This window comes from Oryzias melastigma, linkage group LG10 (genome assembly GCF_002922805.2).
Source record: "Oryzias melastigma strain HK-1 linkage group LG10, ASM292280v2, whole genome shotgun sequence".
Taxonomy (NCBI): domain Eukaryota; kingdom Metazoa; phylum Chordata; class Actinopteri; order Beloniformes; family Adrianichthyidae; genus Oryzias; species Oryzias melastigma.
This window is the reverse complement of record NC_050521.1, coordinates 22,549,366-22,576,359: the sequence shown is the minus strand read 5'-3', so window position 1 is coordinate 22,576,359 and position 26,994 is coordinate 22,549,366. Positions and strand designations below refer to the sequence as shown.

General features: G+C 39.6%; 1 protein-coding gene across 3 annotated transcripts in view; it reads right to left on the bottom strand.

The window, feature by feature from the left end:
* Positions 1-26,153, bottom strand: part of nrg2b (neuregulin 2b) — a 68,103-nt gene extending 41,950 nt beyond the window's left edge. For 2 of the 3 annotated variants that reach the window (XM_024283000.2, XM_024282999.2), the window contains exon 1: positions 24,101-26,153. In XM_024283000.2, the coding sequence (XP_024138768.1) occupies positions 24,101-24,512 (412 nt within the window). In that variant the 5' untranslated portion in view covers positions 24,513-26,153. The remainder of the gene's footprint in view (positions 1-24,100) is intronic. The other variant, XM_024283001.2, reaches the window with a different exon arrangement.
* Positions 26,154-26,994: the final 841 nt, after the last annotated feature.

Here is a 26,994-nt window from a genome sequence, read left to right as displayed (position 1 = left end):
TCTTTCATATGAAGACGGGGGCCGCAAATCATCATCCTGCGGGCCGCAAATGGCCCGCGGGCCGCGAGTTTGAGACCCCTGCCGTAGACTGTCCTGGTTACTGATGGGGGAGGGTGGGATACACCCAGAACAGGTCGCCAGTCTATCACAGAGCCCATGGAGCTGGAGAGATTGAGCCCGCTACGCTAGCCAGCTCATGGACAATGTAAAGAGCTAGCAAGCTCCTCAGGGTCCGGCAGAGCTAGAAAGCGCCACCACCAAGGGCCCGGCAGAGCTAGTTGGGTCGCCACCCCGGCTGTTGGTCCCTGGGCAATGTAGCTATGCTGGCCCCCCCACTGGCAGGTGGCCACACAGCAGGCTGCCAGTCACAGCGGGTGCGATTGCTCCAGCTCCACGTGCTTGTGATGTTTTTATTTTTATCAAGACAATAATAAAAAGATCCTACAGTTTTATTTTTCCCCTCTCAAGTTAATGCTCCAACTGGGCCACACACAGCTGGAAGTAACAATTAAAATGCCCGTAATCGAAGCGTAGCTCCTGCAGAAAGAGTGAAGTACACCACACCGGGAGATACACTGAATGATCTGGTGAACCCAGACACAGCGACAGGCTAGCCGGCGCCTCTACAGAGCTCTCCAAAACATATAAACTCAAGCTACTCGCCCAACATTATCCATGTTTTCCATGACGTGGCAAAGAACGAAATCCAATAGAACTTTGGCCAGGGAGTCAAGGTGTCGAACAGTAAATTTGACGTCAAAAGTTGCGATCAGTTCAGAATTACATCACGTTTTAACATGCATGAGAAATACAAACCTAATTAAAGCTTTGTGGAATGATTATTTTAAAGGTGTGGATGGCGGCTTTAATCACATTTGAGTATCTTCAGTCGGATTTCAGACCTGCATCAAAGCAGGAGCTTTGGCAGTCTGCTGATCGGCAGCATCACCGTGTGAGTTACATTCTGCCAAGGAATATAAAAAAACGTGTCGACACATCAGAGAAGGATGACAAACCAAGTCCAAACAAATCAATGATTAGAGGAATATTAATCAAAGTGTTAAACCAATGGCTGTAAACAAAAATAGACAAAAGGTTTAAGGCTTTGCAAAACTATTTTTGAGATTCTGACCATCACCATCTTGACAGGAAATGACATCAGAGGAACCCGGCCGTTCGGGAAATAGGTGATAAAGGCAAACCTGATCGTTTTTAAAAGTAGGAATTTGACACGAGGATGTCTAACAAAAACGTTTAACTTTAGTTTGTGAACCAGCTTTGTGATTAAATTGAAAAATACATTTTTATTTCAGCAAATATATGTGGTAAAGGTCTTCAAACAACAAATATGTCCAGTAAAAGCTCTACGACCTACATCTCAAACTTTACAAACATTAGCTATTATTTTAAAACCTAAAATGGGAGATAGAAAAATACTACAAAAATAAATAGAAAAAATGCTGTAAAGATGTATAATATTGCATCTAAAAAAATCACAGATATTTTGACAGAATTTACAGTTAAAAAGCCACTTATTCTTTTTTACATAAGATGCTTATTAAAACTTATAAAGTTGGATTGTAAATATGACATTTTTATATAGTAATATTAAATAATATAAAGTTATTGTTATATTGTTATTGAGTTACACACTTTAAACTATAGTCATATCTTTATGAAAGTTTTAGCTTTTTCTGACAAGAATTAAACTTTAAATGGAAAAAGGACATCCACACCTTTTGTAAATTTTTCAATAAATAAAGATGATCAAATATGTAAATCAGTTTTAATATCTTAGGTTATAAAAAGATGCAATGATGTCCAAATATCAAAGAAAGTAGAACATAAAGACTAGTTTCAGTTTATTTTAAATACCTAAAAACTGTTCTCACCGGCTCAATCTACTCCTCTGGTGATGAATTGTTTTCTGCAGCAAACCAAGCAGGAAGCCTGTGGTTCTCATTCAACGTTTTGCTTTGGATATTTTGCAGAAAACAATTAGGAAACCATGAGAACTCTAATTGAATAACAGCGTACCGTATGTGGAAAAAAAAGATGAGTTTTTACTGTGGGAGGGGCAACATTAGGCTAATTCCAGCAGCATGGATCTGACATTTAGCTTTACTAAGACAAAATACCTCAGAGAATAATAATGTTTGTTTGTACTGCACTTTTCAAAGGCAAGTTGCGTCGTTCTACAGTCAGTAAATACATTAGAAATGATCAAAAGTAAATTAACTTAAAATGCCACCAAACACAGAGAATGGAGCAGTGGGAAACCATTAACAAAACGCAGTAAAATATGTATGCAGAAAAGCATGTCAGTACATGACTTTACTTTTGCTTATCAAAGTATGAAGGCGTCTACAGAGACTACAGTGTTGTGTTTTTAATTTATGCATGATTTCACTGTGGTAATGCAGGGATGGTAGCTGTGACTTCAACACATTTCAAATATAACAGCTCCATCGACAACTGATTTTTTTCAGCTCTTTAGAAAAAGACACACTGGTAAAAGGAGATTTTGTTCACAGATCCTGAGTGTCCCATTAATTTCCTTAAACTATCTTAAGTGGTCATTTCAAAGAGATTCTCACGTTTCTGTTCTCTTTTCCCATGATTGCTCTGCAAGAAACTTTCTACAAAGAGTATGATGGTCATTTCATCTGTGCTTTACCAGTTTGAACCCGCCTTAAAGGCTGTGTCACACTGCCACTATATACATTTTACGTATGTTCCTTTGTGATACATGCGTACAAACATAAGTATTTTAAGCGCCCCTCATTTATCGATGTGCGTAGATGTTCGTCGAGGGTCCTTGAAGTACAAAAAGTAGGAAAAACTACTCAAAGATCAAATAAACCTGAATTTCTTCATTTTGACAATCAGAGCACTGGGAAATCAGAAATCACATTGCATCGGCATTATGGACAGCACCCACCATGGCATGGTAATGCTTTGTTTTAAATAGACAGTGTAATTCTACACCAGTTCTTAGTCTGCTGTTAGGTGCGAGTTGTCCATTGCTGTGATTGTAAAAGTGAAGAAATTCAATGACGCATTAGGTTTATCTGAGCTTTGTTTGGTTTATTTGTACGTCTTCTGTGGTTCATTCATGACACGTCTGTGAAAATTTCACGTATAAGGACTACAACTTTTTCCAGTATGTCTACGTATGACCAATCCCACTCCCATTTCCCATCATCCCTCTGTTTCCGCTGTCTCCTGCTAGCTTACAGCCTCTTACAACCGCAACCTTACATTTCCGGTAAAACACAGCAAAACTGGATCAATCCAGCCGTCAGACGCCAGCTCGTCTGCACCTAATTCAAAAGACATTTAAGAAAGAAATATTTAGAAAGACTACTTTAAGATTAATTTTCATCACAAGAAAAAATGCGCAAGAACATGTTAAAAACATTATTTTAATTGGAGTAGGTCTTTAAAATGTGCTTCAATCCGAGTTAAAGGGTTAAATGATTGAAACGCAAACCTGACAGAACGAACAAAAAAAAGAAACCAAAACTTTATAAAAATTAACAAGAAAACTACAATATAATTGAACCAATCATCACCAAAGAAGTATTTAGAGTCTACAAATGTAAAACAGTAACTAGCACAATACTCAGTTGAAGTACATGTTAACCAAGTAACTAAACCTCACCAATTTTAGATTTATTTGAAGTATAACTGTAAACCTGTGATGTCTTAATAAAGCTTTATTATGATGTTTTTACCTGGAATCATGTCCATGTGTACTTTAAGGAGCTGAAAGATTTCCTGCTATTGAACTGTAATGTAATACAAGTACATGCAGCCCGGAGACAAAGCTCCCTTTAACGTTATTACCAATTTTTGAAGCAGGCCTACTCACTCTCAGGCATACACCCGTGAGAAGGAAATGAGAGATGTATATATGTAAGAAAAAATGGCCTATTTCATCATAGTTATCTAATCACAATAAATGTTAGTACAGCTCTATGCACCATGACATATTGAATGTCATAAAGCTAATTTTGATCTAACAATGAGTTTGCAAATAAGTCAGCTATTAGTCAAAGAGGGAAAAAGATTTACATGGGATTTTATTGGACTTTTCTTTTCTGAATTTCAGCAGCTTGACCATCAAACCAAACAGGGTTGTTTCGTGGGGAGTTTGAGCTGTTTTTATATTAAGCAAAGCGTGAAAGTTAATAGTGGAAGTCAGTCTGCAGAAGCTACATGGATGAACCTGGAGCTTTCGCCTTAAGAACAGTTCCCCTCTGAAATGCTGAAAAAAACTTATTTTTTTAAATTTGTTCATGAAATGTATTTTGAGTGAAACAAAAAGGGTTAAATTGATCAGAGAATCTCTTACCTGTATGAGCACATTCATTTAAAAATAACTTCAAAGCATTCTTCTTTGTTTTTCAAAAAACAAAGACGTAAAAGTCCTAAAAATAGCTTATTTTCAAAAGCAAAGCAGACAGTTTTACTTTTATGTTTAAATATAGCTAAGTGTTGCTTTATTCATCTAAAATCACCTGACCATCTTTGAGTTTGGATCTCCAACTTCTGGTACTTTGAAGCATCCAAAAAGCAGCTAAGGAGATGCAATATGACAGAACTTGTGAGCGGACACTTCCACATGTGGGCCACCATCCATCCAGGTCCAGAACCAGAAGACCGTTTTAGTCAGCATTAACTATATTTCTGAAGCATTGGCAGAATAGAATGTGCTAGTAAATAGTAAAACAAAAAAGCAGATACAAAACTAAAAGATCCTCATGGGAGTTATATGTTCAGAATACAGTTATATCCATTTTCTAAACTTCCTCTGTCCTGATCAGGAAGACCCAGTCACTTTAAGGTGAAGGCGGCTCTTTTACATACATATAAGGGGCAATTTAGAAACAACGACTAACCGATGAAGCTGTTTTTCCGACTGTAGGACAATGCCCGAGTGCCTGTAGAAATCCCAAACAAGTGTGATGAAAACAGGCAAACTCCACACAGAAAGGTCCCAGTTGGGAATTGAACCAGCACCTTCTCACTGTAAGGCGCTGTGTTCACTAGAAATGGGACGAAATGCGAACTATCAAGAAATTTCAACTCACAAATGACTCCTGCAGAAGGAGAAAATAAATATAATAACAGGAGAAAAGTTTATATTGTGCCTCAAAGAGAAAACATTCTATGACATAAATGTAAACTTAATTAAAATACCACTTTGTGAATTTTCATTTCCAAATTTACTGTTCTTTGAAATGGTATACTCTGCATTTTAGTTCTTAAATGGAGCTTTGTTTATTTGTTACCTTAAAGTGTATGTTATTATTGTGAAGACAAGTTAGTATTTATTGGGAATTTTATTTTACTGCTGCAAAGGACAATAAATTCATATTTAAACTGTTCTAAAAAAAGTTTAGGGAAAAACAAAAGGATATTTTTGTTTACAAAATAGTGATATATCATAGATTTCCAAAGTAATATCTGGATTATTTTAATATTTGCCATGTATCTAAAGCTTTTCCTCAAACATTCTGTTTGCTCTGATACCTCTCTTTTTAATAATTTTCTTCTTCCCATTTTTTCATGATATTTTTACTGAAGTGCATCTTGTTCAAGTAATGGTATATCTTGATTTCATTCAATTTGATTAACAACTTGACTCAGTTAGATCGATTTGGTTGGGTCGTAGGAAAATAAATCAATCAATTGATTAAATATTACACCCCTACCAACAAGTTTTATCAGCCTTTCCAACCCAAGCAAACAGCTGCTTCCAAAAGACCCATAAATGATGTCTGAAGTAATGTAAAACTCCAGAGGAGGGCAACCCAGCCGTGGTATTTAGGACCTCCCATCCTGCTGCTTCTTTGCCATCGCTGCCTTACTGGCAGCAAAAATACTGCAATCGGGGGAGTATCTTCATGTAACAAACCAGCTGCTAAAATGGAAAGGAATACTAGAATAGTGGTGGATCTTGAAGACCTGAGTTGGGTCAAAGAAAACAGAGAACCCCTAAAGGTCAGAGGATGGAAGTGGACAGCAGATTTCTTCAAAAAGCTTTTGGAAAATCAGACAGCAGGAATTGACAGTGATGTAGTCTGTAGATGCAATAGCAGATTAATGCTCTTTCTTTCATGATTCTGGAAACCTGTTTGAGTTACAAAGAAGATCCTCATTGCAGGATATGCACAACAAACAACTGCACCACCATTTGGTGCAGTTGTTTGTGCTGCATATTCATTAAAAGATGCTTCTCTTTAAAAGCTCAGCATGAAGGATTCAGTGACACCTCCCCTTACCCCTATAGTTGGTGTGAAGGAGAGAGCGATGCAAAAGGCCTTCCCAGGAGTCAGCATATGCTTTTTTTTCACCTCGATCGGGTGTTTCTGCATTAAAGCAACTTAACGACATACAGTAGAGCAATCTAACGGGTTTTAAAAATACATTCTCCTTAAAATATTCATTTTGTACGGAGATGTGAACTGCCAGCTGGACAAACAATCAAGGATTTGGAGGAGATGAATGGAGCAGCAGCACCGTTATTCATGTGCCTTTGGCTCAGCTAACTCAGTTAGAGTAGATGTTCCGTCCCCTGCCATGTCCCATATATATCCTCCTCTAAAATAGCTGTTTTTGATGGTAGTGTTTGCCAAGATGCCAAAAAAATCACAGTTATGGTTGAGATGGATTCAGAATTTAGCAAAACATAAAGCAACGCAGTTTTTTTTTCTGTAAACTGCATGAGAAAAAATGGTAGTGTAAGAGTCTGAAATACATGTGCACAAACACAATTAGAGTAGATTCACACATCCCACACACCACAGACCTCACGCAAGCCGTAACAAGCCTAACTGTGCAGCTGCAATTTACACTCCGGAGAGGCTTCTCACAGCACCGAGAATGTATGTGATTGTAGACACGTGCAGTTTGCGTACACCACCACGGCCATTATTGGATAGCCGGATGGACACGTGTGATTGTATTCTGCATTGAATGAGTGCGTGCACTTCAACTTGCTGATCCAAGCTGTCTAGAACACTGAGTAATGGGAGGATTTCGCTGTGAGAAGGCAAACAAAAAAGCCACGACTGTATGGCCAATAGCGTGTGACCGAGCCGTCTCGCAATCCAATCGCATGTGACCAGCGTTCCCATCAGCCGTCCATCTAGAGCGGCTTCTCTTCAAGGTCAGGTGATGGTGCCTCCCTCCTCTCATCCTTCTCTGTCTCTGTCCGGCAAAGCCAGCATCAACAAAGCTGATCTAATTTCTTGCTAACCATGATCCAATAAGAGTGAGTTATATGGAAGACAAACCAATTAGGTGTGTTTGCAGGCAGGTGTGGCAGCAACATGCCTGAGCGCGTGGACCGTCTGAGCGCGCTCTGTGCTGGTCTGCAGCCGAAGAGTTTATGAAACGTACATGTGAGGAGAAAAGTGATCTGTGTGTGTTTGTGTGTGGGTGTACACGCACAAAAGAGAGAAGCTCCTTCCTTCTATCTCATTCTCGGATCAGTGTGATTTCTGCAGCGCACAGCTGTCACCATGGAAACCAGGGAGGGCGCAGGAGATAGAGAGAGGATGTTAGGCAGAAAGAGAAAGGGAAAATAAGATTGAGAGTGTGTGTGAGAGGAAGGAAAGGTGACATGAGCTTTGGTCGCTGAATGACAGCAGCCACCTCGGGCCTCCACGCCGCATCACCCGACTCACCTCCGCACAGCATCTAGCTCCAGGCAAGCCTCCAAATGTGAGAGCAGGAAGCGTGCGCTTGACCACAAAGTCCACCTTTAATGAAGAAAACCCTGCAAATGTGTGAGCTCCCTTCTGCAGGACGCACAAAAAAAAAAAAAAACACTGCTTCTGACCTTGTGTCTTATCACTGTGCTGTTGGCAGCAGGAACAAAAAAAATACATCAAACCACTTTAACAGAAATCTTTCTCTTTATACAGACGCACAATTATGTATACACACACACAGAAAAAGGCCGTCTTCCTCTCCAGATGTACAGTCTTTTGTGAGAGAAAGAACGGAGTGGGTGTGAGAGAGAAAGCAAGGGAGGAGGAGGATGGAAAGATTCAGGGAGAAGGTTTGACAGAAAAGAAGAAATCAAAAAAGAACAGAAATAGAGAAACAAAAGGAAGGAAGGATGGATGGATGGATGGATGGATGGATGTAGATAGATAGATAGATAGATAGATAGATAGATAGATAGATAGATTTCTCCTTTTCATGTGGCATTCTGTTCTCCCATGCCCTCCATTTATCTCTTTTTTTCTTTATCTGTCTCTTCCTGTTCTCCTTTCGTCAACACTTTCGGTTCTCTCACCTTTGCCTCTCTTCCTGTTGCTATCCATTCTGCTGTTGCCCCCCCCCCTCGCCTCTCCACACACTAGTAAAAGCACACTAACATCATTAAACGGAGGCTTGTAATGCAGAGTAACAGACGCAGTTCATTTGATAAGGGGATTGGAGCATTGATCACGTCTGTCCTCTATAGGGAATTAAAGCGTCTATAGGGAAGAGATGATGTCTTACTGCCCCTTTAAAGGCCAACACAGTCAAGGCGGTCCCAAAAACTCACTTTAAAGCTCAATGGAAAGACGCTGCGATTTAGCGCTTGGCAACATACGTCCCAATATAGTGTCCCTCCATCAGTGTCTTCTCCAGATAGATAATTACAGGAAATCTAACGTAATTAGATAGACGGCTATTAGCAGCTCTTTTGTGTGTTTCTTTTCGTTTTGGAGTGTCGAATGTACGGTTCCTGCAGGTTCAGGTGGACTGACGATCTTTACTACGTCTTTTATGTCAAAAATCCCTTATCCAGTCATCCAACCCTTCTGCCACTTTAATAAAACTAAACATCCATATGACCAAGCACTGGCATTGACCCTGACTTTTCCAACACATAAGATCCATCAGAAATATTCCTCTGTCAGATGGTGCAATCGGCAGGGGAAATGGTGACAGACGGAGGAGCCAGAATTGCAAATAAATGAACTAAATATTCTTTTAAGGATGGACAGATCTTGGGTTCTAATACTGTGCCATGTCTATTAAATTGAAATACAAATTCTTCGAGCAAATTCCAACATCTAAAGGTCTTCCAGTGTCTACACCAACGTCATGTAAATCACTGTAGATGTGCCACCTTCAAGTTTAATGAAACTTTGTTGAGAAACTACCATGACCAGTACTTCTAAAGGGTACCAGAGCATTAAAAAAGTCCAGTAGCTTCGTCAAATTATGCCACCTGAAACTGTATTACCATTTTCTACTGGTTCTTGCAAATGCTAAGTACATTTTAGAGGTGTAACGATTAATCATCTTTATTGATGAATCAATTTATATTCCTAAGATCCAACCAGACTGTTCTGTTAGGAGGGTTGGGAATCATTGCAGTCCAATGTGTGGAGACACTTTGAATTTTGCAAAGACATGACCATATACCCAGCCAACAAGGCAAAGGTGCCCATCATAGTTTAAAAGTAGGCGGAAACTTTGGCCTCGAATGGGTTTGTCTACAGTTTCCGTGGTGGAGCCACCTGTGTTTGTCCACATTGGCTCCGCTGCCCGGGGACACGCAGCCTTGGCTGCGACCTTGCTAGTTCTTCTGGACCCTGGACAGTGGAGCTCGGTCTGCTGGTCCATCGGGTGACTGACTAGCGTAGCCACTTAAGTCAATGTGGGAAAAGACAGGTGGGGCCACCATGGAAACGGCAGACAAACCCATTCGAGGTCAAATTTTCTGCCGACTTTTAAACCACATGGGGCCCGTTTGCCTTGCTGGCTGGGCAATGTCTTAAAATGTTCTAATGATGTTCTAACATCATCAATGAACCACTTTCAACTATGAATCGTATTGTTATCCACAAATTATGATATAAATCGAATCGTAAAAAGGAATTCTTACACCCTTCATAAATGTATATATAAAAATAAACTTTTTATTCGTAAAAGTTAATATTATATTCAATCAGAAAACTAACAAATCTGCAGCATCTGTAAATACAAACCAAAAGCAAACCAGAAAGCATAAAGGTTAATTGGTTTAATTTTGGCAACTGGAACACCAGGGTTTATGTTTGGGAGGACTCTACCGTAGATGTCATTTCTCTTTAAGTAGAACATAAGTCTAACCTTTGAGCACTGTTCTTACTATTTTTAGAGAACAGACTTGGCCTGATCTGAGCTGAAACGCCTCACACCTTCTTGACATCCATGAAAAAAAAAAAATGTGAGCTTGTAAGGTGCTCACTAGTTTAAAGCTGGATGGATTGAAACCACACATTGGTAGGTTTTCCCTGGGAACTCCAGTTTCACACCATGATCTAAAAACATGCCTGCTAGGCTGTTGCACAACTGTAAAAGTGCCTTTTTAGGAATAAATGTGTGACCCTGGGAAGGTACCTGACTAGTTCTAACTCTAGCAGACCCTGGAGAGGATCAGGAGGGTATGAGTGGAGGGTGGTGAATAAGTTCACAAGTCCTGTTTTCACATGAAAATTCTATCTAGTTGTTTATATGTTATTCAAATAAAGTTTCAACTGGTGCTAGCCACAAAAAACAGCTATAATGACTCCCTAGTCTTAGCTTGACAGGAACTACTAAGCAAAACCTTACTGCTGCTCCTGTGTCAACTACAATTAACGCTGTGCTCTGAACTGAAAAAAGGTTTATTGAGGATCAAATCTTCCCTTGGCATCTTTGCATGTTGGCGAGTGCCATACTGTTTGAAGCTGAATCCCAGAAGCCCCACAATGAAACCCTCAAAAAAATGGAAAACACTGCAGAGCCTCTAAATATTTAAGGCAAGCCCAACTTTCCCTGGACAGATTCAGTGCCAGAAAAAGCAATCAAAGACGTCGTTTTCGTTTAAACTTTGTCAAGTCAAAATTGTTAGATTTTTTTACAGGTGAAAAACTTCATACAAAACCAGAGGAATCAGATAAAAAAAAAAAAAAAAAACTAGTTTGGCTAATGCTACATTCACACCCAGCTCGGCAATTTGCATTTAAGCAGCCACTTCCATTGAATAGTCTACATAAACTTAGATATATGCACATTTCTCCTTCTGAAATCCATTTTCAGGCTCTACATACCAAATTATGAAGCCATTGAACGCCCATTGAAAGTTACACCAGTTAAACTTTGATCCAATCAAGGGCTTGGATTTGATAGTGAAATAAAGTTAGCCTCTTTTTTAAATCACCAAAGTGATTTTAAACCATTTCAAAAGAAGAAGGAGAAATTATTAATTGCAGTTTGTGCCTGGCTGGATTATATGAGACCAAATCAGTCATGTAGCGCAATAGAGCTGTGAAAGAAGAAGCGAGTTTGACGATTTTGCAGTGCTTCAACATTGTGTATCAAGTATATTCCAACTGTAGTTTGTGTTAATGTGGTTTAGGAATTTAAAGATCAGAATTCCAAAAATTTCTTTCAGGATTCAAGTACTTCCGTTCCTCCTCTAATGTCCATTGTTTTTCTCGACAAAACGTTTGGACGTTAAAATATTTGTATTAAAATCAGTGTATCCCGTATCCCGCATCCCTTATGATGTTAAGAAAGGATAACTGGAAAAGTTTGTCCACAAAAAATAGTTTTATTTGAGATTCCAGCTGACGCAAAATGAGAATAATTTATAGGGATACATAAAAACATGCTTTAATCATTTTGTTGAGACATTATTTTAGCAAAGTCAGATAAAACTGAGCAATAATGATAAAATAAATGTACTATATGTCTAAATTAACAGAAGTCTGATTTACTATCACCACTAAAAAAGAGAACTACAGTAGGAATAGAGCCAGTGAAGTAACAAAAAACAATATACCAATTATTTTATGAATGTAATTTAAGAAGATTTACCTTATGATGCAAACCTCTGGTAACACAAAAGAATAAAAAAAAAACAGGTTAGAGAACATGCTGAAAAATATCTAAAAGATGCTTGAATGGATGAAACAAAGAAAAGGATAAAAAAAAAGAACAAAAAAATAAGAAGAGCTCATTATCCGCCAACGAGGAAGCAACATCAGTGATCAAAAGCAACTCAGGCAGTTTGATGGACGGAAAAATATGGATTCAAATTAAGCTTGATCCCTGGTGTTAATGGGAAAACTTGCTAAGTAGCAAGTAGCAGAATGAGTTCTTCACGCACCACGCCAGCAAATCCTTCTCTGTGACAAACCGTTTCTGTTTTTACCGTGGAAAAACTCTGCCGGCCTCCAAAGAGGTTTGGCAATGTCTCCACCTTTTACCTCGATCAGGAAATTGGGATGTTTGACCATGCCAGCTTGGCCTTACTCCACGTGTGAGCAGATGACACTGCCCTTTTCCCACACCGTTTGCGAGGACCCATTTTAAAGAAAAAAGTAGCAATGAGTGTGTAGACATTTCTAAAGAAAACGAGAAATATAGAATACTCTGCAATTTATAAGGGTTAGATTGGTTATGAATCCACTATTATGTATTGGAAATTAACATAAGTCTTATACAAAAACTAGTTTGTGAATATATAGTACAATACCTGCTGTTGGAAAAATCCATATCCAGATACAAACTGTCATACGTGCACCAGATGGAAAAATACAAAAGGTCTAATGATCTGTTAAAGACTGATAAGGTCTCGCCTCCTAATTCAGAACATTAATAACTTAATTAAATATTAACACCTGTCTTCAGACATTTATTAATACCTCGTAATACCTTACCTAGCTCCTACTATATCATCAATCAATCCAGCTCAGTCGTGAAAAGTGTCCATCTTGAAACTGAGAACTCTTGGGCTCAAATTTATGGTAGGGTAATAGGTCAGACTGACCCAATAACACTTGACACGCAGCATAAAGAGGTTGGACTGGGGGTTACCCCTTTAACACCAAATCTTTAGCTCCAGAGTTGACTTTCTTTGAATTGCCATAACTCTTCAACTGTTTTCGCAATTAATGCAATTACGAGATCCTGAGACAGAGAAAAGCCAAGTCCTTCCAATCAAGAAATATGATGTGCATAAGACCAACTGCAGTCACAGTGAGAGCAGCTGAAAATTAGAAGTATTTGTCACTTAATAAACAAATTGCTGGTGTATGGTCAAAGAGTTAAAGTATGTCAAAGAGTGTGTTATATAGACAACACCTCAAGTGTTAAAGGGTTAAACCAGTGACAGCTACTGCGAGTTTACTTCCTTTATTAGTTTGTGTTACAAATCAAGTGATTTGTAACACAAAAAAATAAAATAAACACATAATTACATGTTTTCAATGGCTAAGACCCTAACATTACAGCAGGACAGTGAAAGTGCCACAAAATAATAACTAGCTTGGGCGAAATTTCTAAATAATTGACACAGAGAAAAGAAAATTGTTAAAGATAAAAAGCTAAAACATGCTACAAAACTGTCATTTAAAAATATCTTATGGTGTTTATTGAGAGAAAAAAAGTGTTCTTTATTTTTTTAAAAAAAGTTTTCACTATGGACGATATTGTAATAAATGAATCTAAAAAACAAAAAGTTCCAGCTCCCCTAAAATAAGAAATTATGAAAGACCGTACCACAAAAAAAAAAGGTTTTCCACAATAAGAATGATTGATTGAATAATAGTGAAGGTAGGTTACGGTATTTCAGGTTAGTTTTGTAGTTAAACTGTGTCATCCATGAGTCTGAGTCAGATATATTTGAATGCATTTCCTTGAGTTTTGATGTTAAGGTTAGGCATTCATAGGTTGAGGTTATTCAAAAGAAATCAATAAAACAGCCTAGTAAGAGTAGCTTTACACTCTTGGTTTGGTGCATGACATGATTTATTTTCATGTGCAGCTTGAATATCTACAGGATTTTATCTTAGTTGGCATAAAATAGCGCTTCAGTCTGCTGAGGAGCTGCTGGAAATGCAACTCCTTTTTTTAATTAATTGGTGGCATATTTGTTCGAATCACAGTCTGATTCTCAGAAGCAAATACAGTCCTCTATGGTCAAATATGTCTTCATACAAACAGGAAACAAAAGCGTAGAACACACAAATCTCCATTGTTATCCAGCACAAACCTGCACCAGTTAAAAGACAACACGAAGAAGAAGATCAGCATCAGAAAAACAGATGAAAACACTGTACTATCAAAGATTGGCACAACAAAGACGAATAAAAATAGCCCACCCTTCTAGCTGCAGATAGCCTGACTTACAACTCAAGATGTGTTTTTGTACTTTTATGTCCCAGAAAAGTTTTTAAATAAATTATTTTCCCTGTATAGCTCACAGGTTTTCAGATATTTGTACGGGTAGATTGTAAGAGAGACCACAATTCAGGAGGAGATCTCACCCATGATTTTAGTTTGAAATGATGCAATTCAGTTTATTCATACATTCAGAAGAAGATCCTATTTTATTGTTTACACAATTAAAAATAATTACAGCTGATTCTGAAGTGGAGAAAACCAACTTTGCACTGTTATGCAAAACTTTCCATAAGTAATGTGTTGCGTAGTGTTGCGCTATTTTCCACTTCAGAATCAGAACATTCACGATTGTCAAAGAGTTATAAGTGATATTTAGGTGACATCTGCGGTGTTAAAGGGTACTGCACTGGAGTGCAATAAGAGCATTAAATCAAGCAAAAAAAAACATGTTTTTTTTAAATAAATCTTATAGTCTAATTTACTCAAGTAATAATAAATCATTTCACTTTACAGTACCCATAATAGACTGAACGGTGGATTAGTTGTTAGCACCATCATAGTCTAATATTAAGGAGGCACTGGTTGGGTTTTTCTCCTGGTGCTCCAGCTTCCTTACAGTCCAAAAACATGCTTTATGGGTGAATTAATGATTGTAGATTGTACCTGAATATGTGTGTTTGTGTGACCCTGATCAGGGTATTCATCTTCACCCAACAGTAGCTGGGAAAGGCTCCAGCAACCCCATGACCACAAACGTGATTCAGCAAGTTTAGAAAATGTATGGATTTATTGAATAAATTTCCAAAATATCTCATTTTAGAAATAAATTTCTCTTGGTTTTAATGCCAGACTCCAATCATCTCTTATAAAAGTATTCCCAGTGTTTTTTTTAATTATGATTATGCCGTTTGTAGATAAAATAATAACAAAAAAACGTGTCCAAAGTTTCTTCAGAGCAGTAGTAGTAATAGTTCACTTCCGAGTTGTGGGTGGGACTGTTGCCATGGAGCAAGTCGACCGTGACTTCCCATAACCCTTTATACTATCTCCCACTAGCTTACAACCCCTCACAACCCCAACCTAACATTACTGCTGAAAGAAAAATGGCGAGCAATATTGGAGCTATGAGTCGTACAGTTTTGAGCAAGATTCCAGCTCAGGTGAGGAAAACGAAGACATACATGGATTTATTTGTCTGCAAGTGGTTGCATCAGAATGGAGAGGAGCAAAGAGCTTGTGGCCTCCTGACTGTAACACTTACGTCACTGTTATAGGCTTTTTCAAACTGCAGTAACCTTAATTTTCTTTATATGTGTCATCCATCATGAGAAAAATTCTACAAGAACATGTAAAAAAAACACCATTTCATTGGAAAGAGAGTTTAACACAATTTTTTTTTGTTTTCTTTGAAGGGGAAAAAAAACTTTTTTTTTTTTTTTTTAAATTCTCCAAACTAGTCTTCACAGAGGAAACAGCCACAGCTTCATCTGAGCCCATGCAGTCTGACACAAGCATTAGCTGATGCAGTAAGAAGGGTGTGTGCAGCTGCAGCTACATGACCGTATGCAGCACATCAGCATGTGTGTGCGTGTGAGTGTGGTAACACAAAACCCCCTCTCATTCACAAACTGAGCCATGTGGCAACGGGCCGGTCCCTTTAAGAGGCATGTGTTGGAGCTTTCTACTAAGGCTGACTACTGAAAAAGATGAGTGCTGATACATTATTCACAAGCAAGGAGACACACACACGGAAACGCACACACTAAATAAGCAAAGGACGCACAACGACAAGAGTTCAACAATTGAAAGCCAGCAGAGAAGTGCACAGATAGGCAGAGCTCAACAAGCTAAGTTCATCATTACAACATCGATAGGACATACGTTAAATGAGTGAAGGCTTGGCCTATACGTACTTCAGTGTTACACACACATGCAGGCAGCAGAGGGGAGAAATCCTCAGCCTTCTGTTATTCTGTGTGCATAATTTATAGCAGCCCCAGATCTCTCTGCTAATGACAGCACACTGGGGCATCTGCAGCACAGCAGCAACAGCTAACTGGCATTGCTGTGTGTGTGTGCGTGTGTGTCTGTGTGTTGTGCAAGGGTATAATGCTCTATAGAGACAAGGACAGTGAGGGAGACAGAAGGACAGAGAAACAGAAGAGAAATCAACACACAGAGAGTGTCTGAAATAGACACAGATAACGCAACAAAGAGGCAAAAAGATGAGACTGACAAGTGAGAGACTGCACGCACACACACACAAACACACACCGTCTTATCAAGTCACCGATTCAGCCAGTGGATCTATGCAGACACACTTTCACACCATATGAAGTGTGTACATTTGCATGAGTTTCAGCGATCACTGGAAAGCAGTTTGTGTACTATTGTCTTCATCGCACTTTTTACAGACTGTGTCTCCACAAAAACCTGAATGTGGAGGATTCAGAAGAAAGCCATGTACAAAAATGTAAATAGTGCAAACATACACTGTGTTCCCAGATGGATGAATTGTTTTAAATTAAATGAACTTCTGGTTCCATAAGATCCAGATTTAAAATGTGAGCGTTAGCATTAAAGCTGAGAGGTAGATTCCAGACAGAATGCTCCTCTTGCTCTTGCCTGGGACTTCTCTTTCAGCAGGTGAGGTTGGCTTGAACTTGTGAGTGAGAGGAATGGCTGAGTGGCTCCATGATGGCCTGTCCAGAGCGTCCTCAGCCTCTGACCCAGAGACAGATGGAAAAATGTCCAGTCAATCCTGAACTACCTGGAGTGTAGGGCTGTCTCTAACAATTCATTCAGTAGTCGATTAATCAGTGATTAATTTTTTGATTAGTCCACGATTATTGTCTACGTAAGGTGATGTGCATTTTTATTAATTAGAAGGTGATAATGCCGGTACTAGGTCCGTGGAGGTATTTGTCATGTATTGTACAGTTAGTCCTCAGCGTATGGTGCGTTCACAAAAATTGCAAGGTATCAATGCTTTTAAAACACGCTGAACATTTTCAAGCCGAATCACAGCAACGCAGCACTGTGACCAATTAGGGACTCGGATTTGGTAGTAACGTCCGCTTCAAAACCCGTAAGTGCCAACCGTTGTAAACATGATCACGAAAGAGGCATTAATAATTGCGGTTTATGCCTGGTTTGATTAATATGACTCCAAGACCGACATTTATAGGTACAAAGCTGTGAAAACAAAAAGTTCTGGAGCAAGATTTGCAGGATTTGTAGGTGGTGGACGAGCGGTAATAAACAGTAAAGACACAAAAGATGAAGAATCTTCTTCCTGTCGATATCTGCATGTTGCGCTAGTCCAGTGTGAACACCACTGGCCGGATGTGCATTCATAAAACCCTGTAGAATGTGTCCTTGAACGCACCACACGCAGCTGGTGTGAATGCAGCATGAAATGTAAGTTTGTACTGTATGTCTTCTTCTTCTATGGCTGAGGAAGGGCTACACCGCCTCTAAAAGTGCTTTGCGATCCCAATGACTTTGTTGTTGGTCGTTTTTATAATCATTTAAAAATTCAACAATACCAAATCAGCATTGACACTTTTTGTTATAATCAATAAGTCAATGTCGTCAACTAATTCTTGACATCCCTTTTAGAGTGGTTCTAGAAGACTGACTGTATGAGAACTGGACCAATCACATATGACGTCATCCATAGATAATAAAAATGCTTACACGTCCAACAAAATTAAGTCAATTCAGCTGTCATTCTTTTTTTTGGTTCGGACGCTGCAATATTGGAGCCAAAAGACGTCAGTAAGTAGCGATTGGTCTGAGTCGATGTTTCTATGGCAACCACTCCCGTCAATCACGAGTGACTTTGTTGGAAGTCCACAGCCCTATCACTTAAAAGCGGGTTACATAAAGCCTGTCAATCAAGTTTTTGGAGCGTTGGTGCCACCTAATTTTATTTAAAGCATCCGATTGATTAATAACTTGAATAACTTGCAATAAAGAAAATATATCATGAAAAAAAACCTGGATCAGCAAGAACTTCCAAACAGGTAGGAGATAAAAGAATGGTTATTCTGACAAATAGAATGACTGGGTAATAGCTGTTTATTTATAGAAATTTATGTTAGGGATAAGGTCGGTAATTCAGTCATAGCCTCATTTCTGACAGCCAAAAGTTCAGCCAATGTTGAACTGACATGTCAACCAAAGCAGTCCAAGTACCATCAAGATCCTTAAAAGGGAAAATACAACATTTTTCCGAGGTCCTATCAGTCAGATCCAAAAGATTCTCCAAATATTCCATCCAACAGACACTTCAAGGTCCCACAAGCTAAAATCTCATTGGTTTTCCCTTGAAGTTCAAGGCTCCAACCTCAACGGCACAATGAGAACAAGGAGTCCTCTGTTTTCTTCCTACCTTGAACGTTGAAACATCTGAGTTTGCATTGGAAGTGACCAAAAACAACCCAAAATGTCCTGGCATTCTTCCCTGCTGTTTTCCTCAACTCAACACAAGCTAACACGCGAGTTATTTGTATGGTCAGACAATAAAAAAGTCAAATTTGGGATCATTTTCCTGAAAACGTTTTGATGTGATTCTAAACGTGCTTGAAGATAGCCTTTCATGAGGCGCTCACATACAAAACAGAGTATGTTACATGCAACACAAAAGGTCCAGGAAGCTCCTCCCCTTCAACAGGAAAGACTTGAAAAAGCCCAGCCCCAACCTCCAGACTGTTTATGAGGTTGATCTGAGAAGCCAAAACGAAGAACAATGAAAGAGAGTGGACAACAGAGAACAGTTACGTGTTTAAAAGCCATTTCTTTGTATTTTTATGTGCAAAAAAATATTTAGTTTTGAAAGTTAAAATTCATAATTTTATTGACATTTCAACTAATAAAGTGGTTATGTGATCTAATTATGAACCAAAATTGAGGTGATTTGGTGGTTTAGAAGTGAGGAACTTCTAACTTCTAAAGGGTGTTGGTTCACTGCAGCTACGGCAACAAAAATGGTACATTCTGTGCTCCTTTGGGAGTCTAGATTAGTGATCTGGTAAGAACTAAAATACATTTTTCCATACCGAATTTTTATAGTAATTTTGAAATTTCATCAATGATGATTTAAAAAGGAATTCAATAGTCATAAACTTTAACAGGCATGTGTTAATAAAGAGATATATTTCATCTCATTTAGACACTTTTGTCCTGTTTTGAAATGCACACTGGGTGAAATAGTCTAGACTGACTGCAACATTAAAAAAACTGTAACACTTTTAAAATTGAATTTTTACAACCAAATGTGCTGCATCTTTAAACTTACACAAGTATATCTTCTGCTACAGCTGTTTAGCTTTGAATAAATTACAGGTTTAAGCTTGGTGATAGGAATTATAAGCTTACTTTTTCTGTGACTTCATTCCACAGCACATTGTTAGTTAGTTAGTACTTTATTTCGAACATACAAAGTACATGGTAAAAAAAACAAGAAAACAACAAGGGAATTTTTTATATAAATTATAAATAAAAAATATTACACCTCAATTATGTAGTTCGAAATGGAGTAGGAAGAAGTTTAAAAAACTTTTCTAGTCCTACCCCCTAACAATATATCTTAATTTTAATCTTTAATATAAACTATTTCAGAAACAGAAATTAAGATATAACAGAAATATTTTTTCTTTTTTTTCATCAGACATCTGTCTATATAATCAAACACACACAAAGATCTATACAAAAAAAATGCAAATAAAAATAAAACAGATGGTCAGGAGCCAGAACAATTGAACTTTTCTGCACTTTAAAATACACTGAATTACAAAAAAAATTCTCTGAATCTCTGAACTTGGTGTTCCCTCGTTTGATAGCATAAAAAAAAGTCCCGGCTGTTATCGAAAGCTAATGCAGAATCTCTTTGTAGCTTCAAAGCTAAAGATCTCCCCTCTCTTTCCCTCCCCTCTGTGCTCCTCGCTGTGCCTGACTGACAGAAGGGCATACATAAGCTGAACCACACACTCCAGCTCCAGTCAGCTCCAGCAGGAGTCGGAGAGGAGGAGAGACGGTGTGTGTGTGGGGGGAGGGGGGATGAGACTGGAGGTATGTGGTGTTAGATACAGCATCAGTGACAGGAGCATGTTTGAGCATCAGATAACGCTATTTTAGGAGGAAGCTGTCAATGCATCTAAAAGACTTGACAACAGGAATGATCAGAGGAGACCCATCTCACACTTTTAACTACTCGGGATGTCAACCAGGATCGCTTTTGTACTTCTTAACGGAAAGTGAAGTTATTTACAACGAGGGAAACAAGGAGGTACATTGGAGCTAAAGCGGCTGATCATACAGATGATGTGCTGCACAATGCACACTGTGGGACATCAGCTTTATACAAACTTACCCCATCAATCACTCAACATCTGCAGCCTCCAGTGCTAGATGAATATTTAAATGTCTTTCTTTCAGTCACATAAAATGCTGATGCTTGAAGCTGCTCTACTGCAGATCACACAATATAAAACATTACAATAATAATCAATAATTTAGCTGCTGACTAATCCAGTTTTTTTATTAATGATTTAGTCAGGATTCTTTGAGAATTATCTATTTTAGCTTTTTATGTGGATTAACAAAAATGTTTCAGATTTCATCCCAAAACCATCCGATGTGAGACAGCAGCAGAAAGGATCTTTGTTTTTCATTTATTTTTGAAATAAAGATTTTATAATTAACTCATATCACTAATTGTTCTGCCATTTCCTTTTAATATTATTTTTATATTTTTTTCTATTGCATAAATGTCAAGTGATGGACTGGCTAACCATGCAGGGTGAAAACAGCATTCACCCTGGGACGGCTGGGATAGGCTCCAGCAGCCCCCAAAAGGGATCAAGTAGTTTGAATAAATTATGGATAGATGAATAGAAATGCCTCTTTTTTTACATTTGTTTCTTTACTTACTATAAATCACATACTATGTTAAAGCCTGTTGTGTTAAATTTATTGTTTAAACCTTATTTAATTGATTTACAAACTTATTGTGCAGTTTGTCTTTTAACATTAAGGGAATAAATAGCTTTTTATTATGTTGCTTTGATAAATTAATATGAATAAATGTATGTAGTTAAAGATTTTTTTTAACCAAACAAACTTCTATTTGTTTGATTTTTATTGTGGTGGCATCAGAGGCGGACATACCATTAGACAAAGGTAGGTGATTGCCCGGGGCCCCCTACCCTCTGGGGCCCCTTATAAAATGAATTTTACGCCCATCATTATATAACTCTGTTATTAATCACTGAAATGGCATAAGAATGATCATGTGAACGTATTTGCATATTTAATGCTTAATTTCTGTGCAGACTGCAACAGTTTTGGTTTTTAAAACATTTAGATTCTTGACAGTGACTCTACCAACTATGGACCAATGAAGTTGTTATTTATGGTTTCAAACTCGATAAGGATTTTTTCAAAAAGTGATTGTTACTCTCACTGCAGAGGAGCCCATTTTATTTTGCGCCAGGGGCCCCCAAACTGCTAAGTCCGCCCCTGGCTGACATGACATTAAAATGGTACCAGTAATTCAGCTGTGCATGTGCTGCAAAATAATCAAATTAATTTGTTCTGTTGTACAGATGGATTTAACAGTCAATATTTTACATAAGAGGAAAGGCCAGTTAAAAAAAATATTGTAAGTATTACAAATTATAAAAGAGACAGAAACTATTTTTAAAAGCTTAGATTTTTGAGTATTTTCAATGAAAAGGTTGAGATATTTATATTTGCTAACATGTTCTATCTTAATAAAAACATTTTAATTGTTTTCAGACTGTTTAGAAAACTTCACTCAAAATTGTCTTTATTTTCTAAGCTCTTTGGTTTCCGTAAATTTATTTTATCACAAAATTCAGCAAAAATATGAGTAAACAAATGCTCCAAATAATGGCAATTTTGAGTGATAATAACACAGAAACTTTAAATATTTCAACAAAACGTGTTAAATATTGAAAAAAATAAACTTTTGTGAGTGTTTTAAAATTCCGCCTCATTTTAGTCACTATTTGATCCACGTTTCTTCTCACTGTAGATGTGTTTGAGAGTTTCAGATTAAAATGAAAGTTCATCTTTGATCCAGACTAAGCAGCCAGTTTCTGACCTCCATCCAGGAATTTCATCAGATGATTGGACTTTTCAGCATCCCATCCATCAAGGATCCTGGAAGAGGATACTAGAATTCTGCGTTGTCTCTGCTTAAATCATAAACTTGGTCCGAGCGTTTGGTTGAGTAAATAAACAGAGAAACTGGTTCCAGCAATGGCAAACTGCATGACATAAACAGTGAGACAGAGCTGGCCACTCCTGCCATTTAATCACCGTTGGCTCTGCTTTTAGAAGATGCTTCTGCAATCTTTATGGAGCAAAAAGATTTACAGTCCCTCGCAGCCAGAAGTCAGTGTTTCTGACTTTAAAATGTCAACATTTAACGACGCAAAGTCCCACTTAAAGCTCTCAGTCTCTCTTTGACAGTCAGATGTCCAATCATGCTCCTTTCTATAAAACCATTTGTCTGACAAAAGCAAATCATGAAGTCTTTTGCTGTATTGATGCTTAAAAGTACAAATAAATCATGTGTAAAGACGTCTCTTTGAAAGGATTCATTCCATTTCTGCTGCTTTGAGCTTTCACATCCATATAAATCTAAACACGGCTTAAAACAAAGGTCCAGTTTAGGTTAGAAATCCCCGACCACGTCTGCAGCACATTGGTGCAATCAGTGTGTTTCCTGCTAGCCAATCCCTGAGCTGCACCTTTTCTACTTTTTGGTCATATTTTCAATTCTTTTGTTGCATTTTAGCACAACTCTTAACTTGACCTTCCTGCATCCATTCAGTGCTGCAGCAGTTAGAATGAAACATTTGTACTTTAGAGATTATAATCTGATAAATACCGTTGACTCAGTCAAACATTTATTCTCGTTTTGCTCGAACAGTTGCATGTATTCAGATGAAACAATGAGGATCAATGTAATGTCTGTCACAGCGATGAAGGCACGCGCCGGATTTAGCTGAAAGTTGCACATCTCCTCTCCTGACCCGACGTCTGCTTTGAAAGTGTGTTTAGACGGATTGCAACAGCACATGTCATCAATTAATGGCGTGATAATTTTAGCATACAAAGGGTGCAAAAATAGAACATCACACTTTGGTGTCAAACAGGGGGGGGGGCGGATCCTTTGGTTGGAAAATCTGTGCGAGTTTCTGAGAGGAGAACTTCTATTTAAAGACGGCGCGGCAATCGTAAAGCTGCCATTTTCCTGTTTCATGTGATTTCAGATGTTTCGTTCCTCACAGGCCTGAAGGGAGAAGAGACCTCAGATGTTTTGCAGCAGTGCTCTTGTGTGCCTCTCCTTTTTTTTAAATTAAATGATCTATTAAGTTAAAAAATGTGACTCTAAAACAAGTATTTCATGAACAAAAAACTTCAAATGAATTTATATAATAAGCTGACTGATGGTTGTTTTTTTCTAGATGACATCTTCTGAAAAGGGTTGAAGCAGTTTTTTATATTTTTGTTGAATAAAGCTGTTCCTCTTCTCTTTTTATTTAAGCACACCTGTCCCAGCTGCTGGGCTGAAAGTCTAAAGTTTGGAAAGCAGGTGAAGGTTGCTGCTGTGACTCCAGTCACGTGCTCAGCTCACCTCCTGCAGGTTACCTGATGCTGTGGATCCACACAAGTTCCATAAGGAGAGGAGCTGCTGCTGCTTCATCCTTAACCCAACATGACACAGTGTGCGCGCGCATCCCCTCATAAAAGTTCTCCCACCAGCAGCCGGGTTGGAGGCCCGTCAGGAGAGGGCTCTCCTTACATCACCATGGCAGCTCCAGTGGCCCCTTACAGTGCGCCGTGAGTGTACAGGCAGGTGTGTGAGGAGGGAGGGGGGAAGCCTTCAACTTACCGCAGTCCTCGCAGAGCACTTTATCCACATCCTTCTTCAACTCCGGCTCGCTGGCGTCCACAGGGGCGTACGCAGCCTTGAAAACCAGGGGCTCGGTGGTCGGGTCCATGAAAAAGATATATCTGTGGTCCTTCTCCACCGTGATGCAGGGGGCCTCGGAGCCGAAGTCCCCGACGGTCACGAGCTGCTCCCTCACGAGGCCGCCGCTGTTGAGGGGCCACACGTCCAGCACTTTGACATTCACACTGTAGGGCTCCCGGGAGGAGCCGTTCTCCGGGGAGGAGCGCACCTCGCCCTCGATGACCACGGCGGACCTGTACGCCTGGTCCTGGAGGGAGTTGAGACTCGGGGCGTAACAGGCGAAGGAGACCCCGATGACCAGCATGGAGAAATGCACTGGATCAAGCCTCATGCCGTCAGCCTGTGCTGTGCTGCAGTGCTGCTGGGCGGCGGAGCGAGCTGGAAGAGAGAGACGGCGGTGAACGGGCTCCGGCAGAGCAGGCAGGGCAGAGCGGCAGACGTTGTGGAAGTGTCCATGCCATCGGTGTCTGCCGCTGCTTTCCCCATACGGCCGCTGGCGTCGGTAAGGGGGGGGACACCAGCCTAGGAACCGGAAACGGCCCGCTTCTGCATGCTTAAAAATGTGATTGCTGCATTCTCCTTCAGCGAGCACCCCCCCTCCGCCTTATCTCTCCTTATCTCTCCTTTTCCTGAGAGACAAAACGCGGCGCGTAAATTCGCCTCCTCTCGAATCCGGGGCTCGAACCTCTCTCTCCTTCCGTCTCTCTTTCTCTCCAGCTAATAGGCTAGCATCGCATGGGTGGGCGCACTGCCTCTCTGGAAGAAAAAAAAAAGCGGCTTGCGCGTACAGGGGAATCACAAGAACTGACACGCACGCACACGCACCAAATATCCTTTTAATTTGGGCGGTGGAGAACCCCAGTCGTGCAGAATCTGTTGCTCATCGAGCAACCCCAAATAAAAAAAATGAAAACAAAAAATAAAAAAATAAAAAATCCGTGGAGGAACTAGACGCGACAGCGGCGGTTATCCGGTGAGGCGTTGCGACGGCTGCGCGCACCCTCCAGCCGCGTCCCCTGCGCTCCTCATCAAACGCGAGCGACTTACGTGAGCAAACATCACCTGCCGGTCACTGGCGTCGGTTCGCCACGTCTTGCGCAAACACCCTAACGAGCCGCGCACCCGCTGGCCCGCCGCCACCGAACCGGCGTGCGGTCATGCCGGTGGACTGTGCCGAAAGAGACACACAGCGCAGCGTGCGTCCGCAGCCAAGCCCTGCGCGGCGCGTCGCCTGCTCCGGATCCTCCAGCACAAGCGGCGCGAGGAGGCTCGAGGCGAGTACTACACACTGCGGATGGATGGACGGCGCGATGACTAACGCTGCGAAATTCTCTCAATGGAGTCCTGTCCGTTTGCGGCGCTTCGACTGCGCTCAAAGAAACCCCCCGCTCCCCGCAGGACGCACGGAACACCGCCAAACCCGACACTCCAAACACGCAAGTCACTGCGGTTCACTATACTATTGCCTTGGGATGGCGTGCGCTTTAAGGGCTCTATAGCAACACGTGGCAGCAACAGCTGACACCAAGTCCTGGACTCATTAACCAATTTCTAAAACGTTTTTTTTAATACATCTTTACCAATAAAACGACATTTTAAACCATGTTCTGGTATTTTACTTGTGCCGACTAAAAACCTTCATCTCCCCTCCCACAGTCTTCATCAGCTTCAGCATCAAGCCATTCATAAGATTCTGCTCTCCCTCCCCACCAGGAGCTCTGCTTCCACAGCATGGAGGACAAACACTCTACAAAAAGAAAGAAAAACGACTATAAAGAGGAAAAGTCTTCTCTTTTTCTTTACATTGGACCTTCAGAGGAATCCCAACATCACTGCTTCCCTACGGGGGGCGAGGGGTGAGGTCATTAGGGATCGGTCTCTGTCCATGGTGCTGAAAGTTTACTTTTCCAAGACGAATATGAACAAGACTGCTGCAATCAACACGAACCTTTAAATGCAAAAGTTAATTTTATTAATCTAATATTGGAGAAATCAATCAATCAATCAAGATACTTTATTAATCCCCTGGGGGGAAATTCAAAAAGAAAAGGTCCAGAAGAAAAGTAAACATTTAAAACGCCTAACATAAAATCATTGGTAGGAATATCCACACAATATATTATCCTTTTAAACTGACAAATGAATTTTGTACAAGAAGGTGATTATTTTCTCAGGTTATTTCAATAAAGGTTTGAGCAAAAAGGGAGAATTGTTTAGCGGTTACTTTTTTTAAGAAACCAGGACTTCAAATTATCTCATTACTGGAACTAGAATTTGGTTTGTGGCGTGCAACACCCCTGCAACGGGGATTCATACAATCCAGGATTCATACAATAGCTGGGATAGGCTCCAGCATCCCTGAGATCCCAAAAAGGATAAAACGGGTTAAAAATATGGATGGATGGCATTCAAGAAATCAGCTTGTGATTGTTCTGTCAGGAGCTGGTGGTGTAGTACTGAATATGCAGGAGACCAGGCTTAAATTTAGAAAAAACTGCACTGTTCTCACAATCTTTTAAACTTGTTTCCAAATATTCAAGTCCTGCATTCAAAGGGATCTGAATTCTTCTGAAATTTGAGGGTCACAGCTGGATTGGAGACTCTATTTGTAAATTTTTCTTAGTTTTCATATAAATCTGCTTAAAGTCATGTCTTGTGTTCAGGTTAAGTTTAATAATTTCTTGTTTCTAAGCCATTAGCTCGCCTGGTTTCAGTTTTCAATCTATACAGGCGCTCTCTCTTGTATAATTTTCTGTTGCACACAGGTCGTCGGTTTGATCACACTTACATTTTGCCTGGCTCCAAGTTTTTTT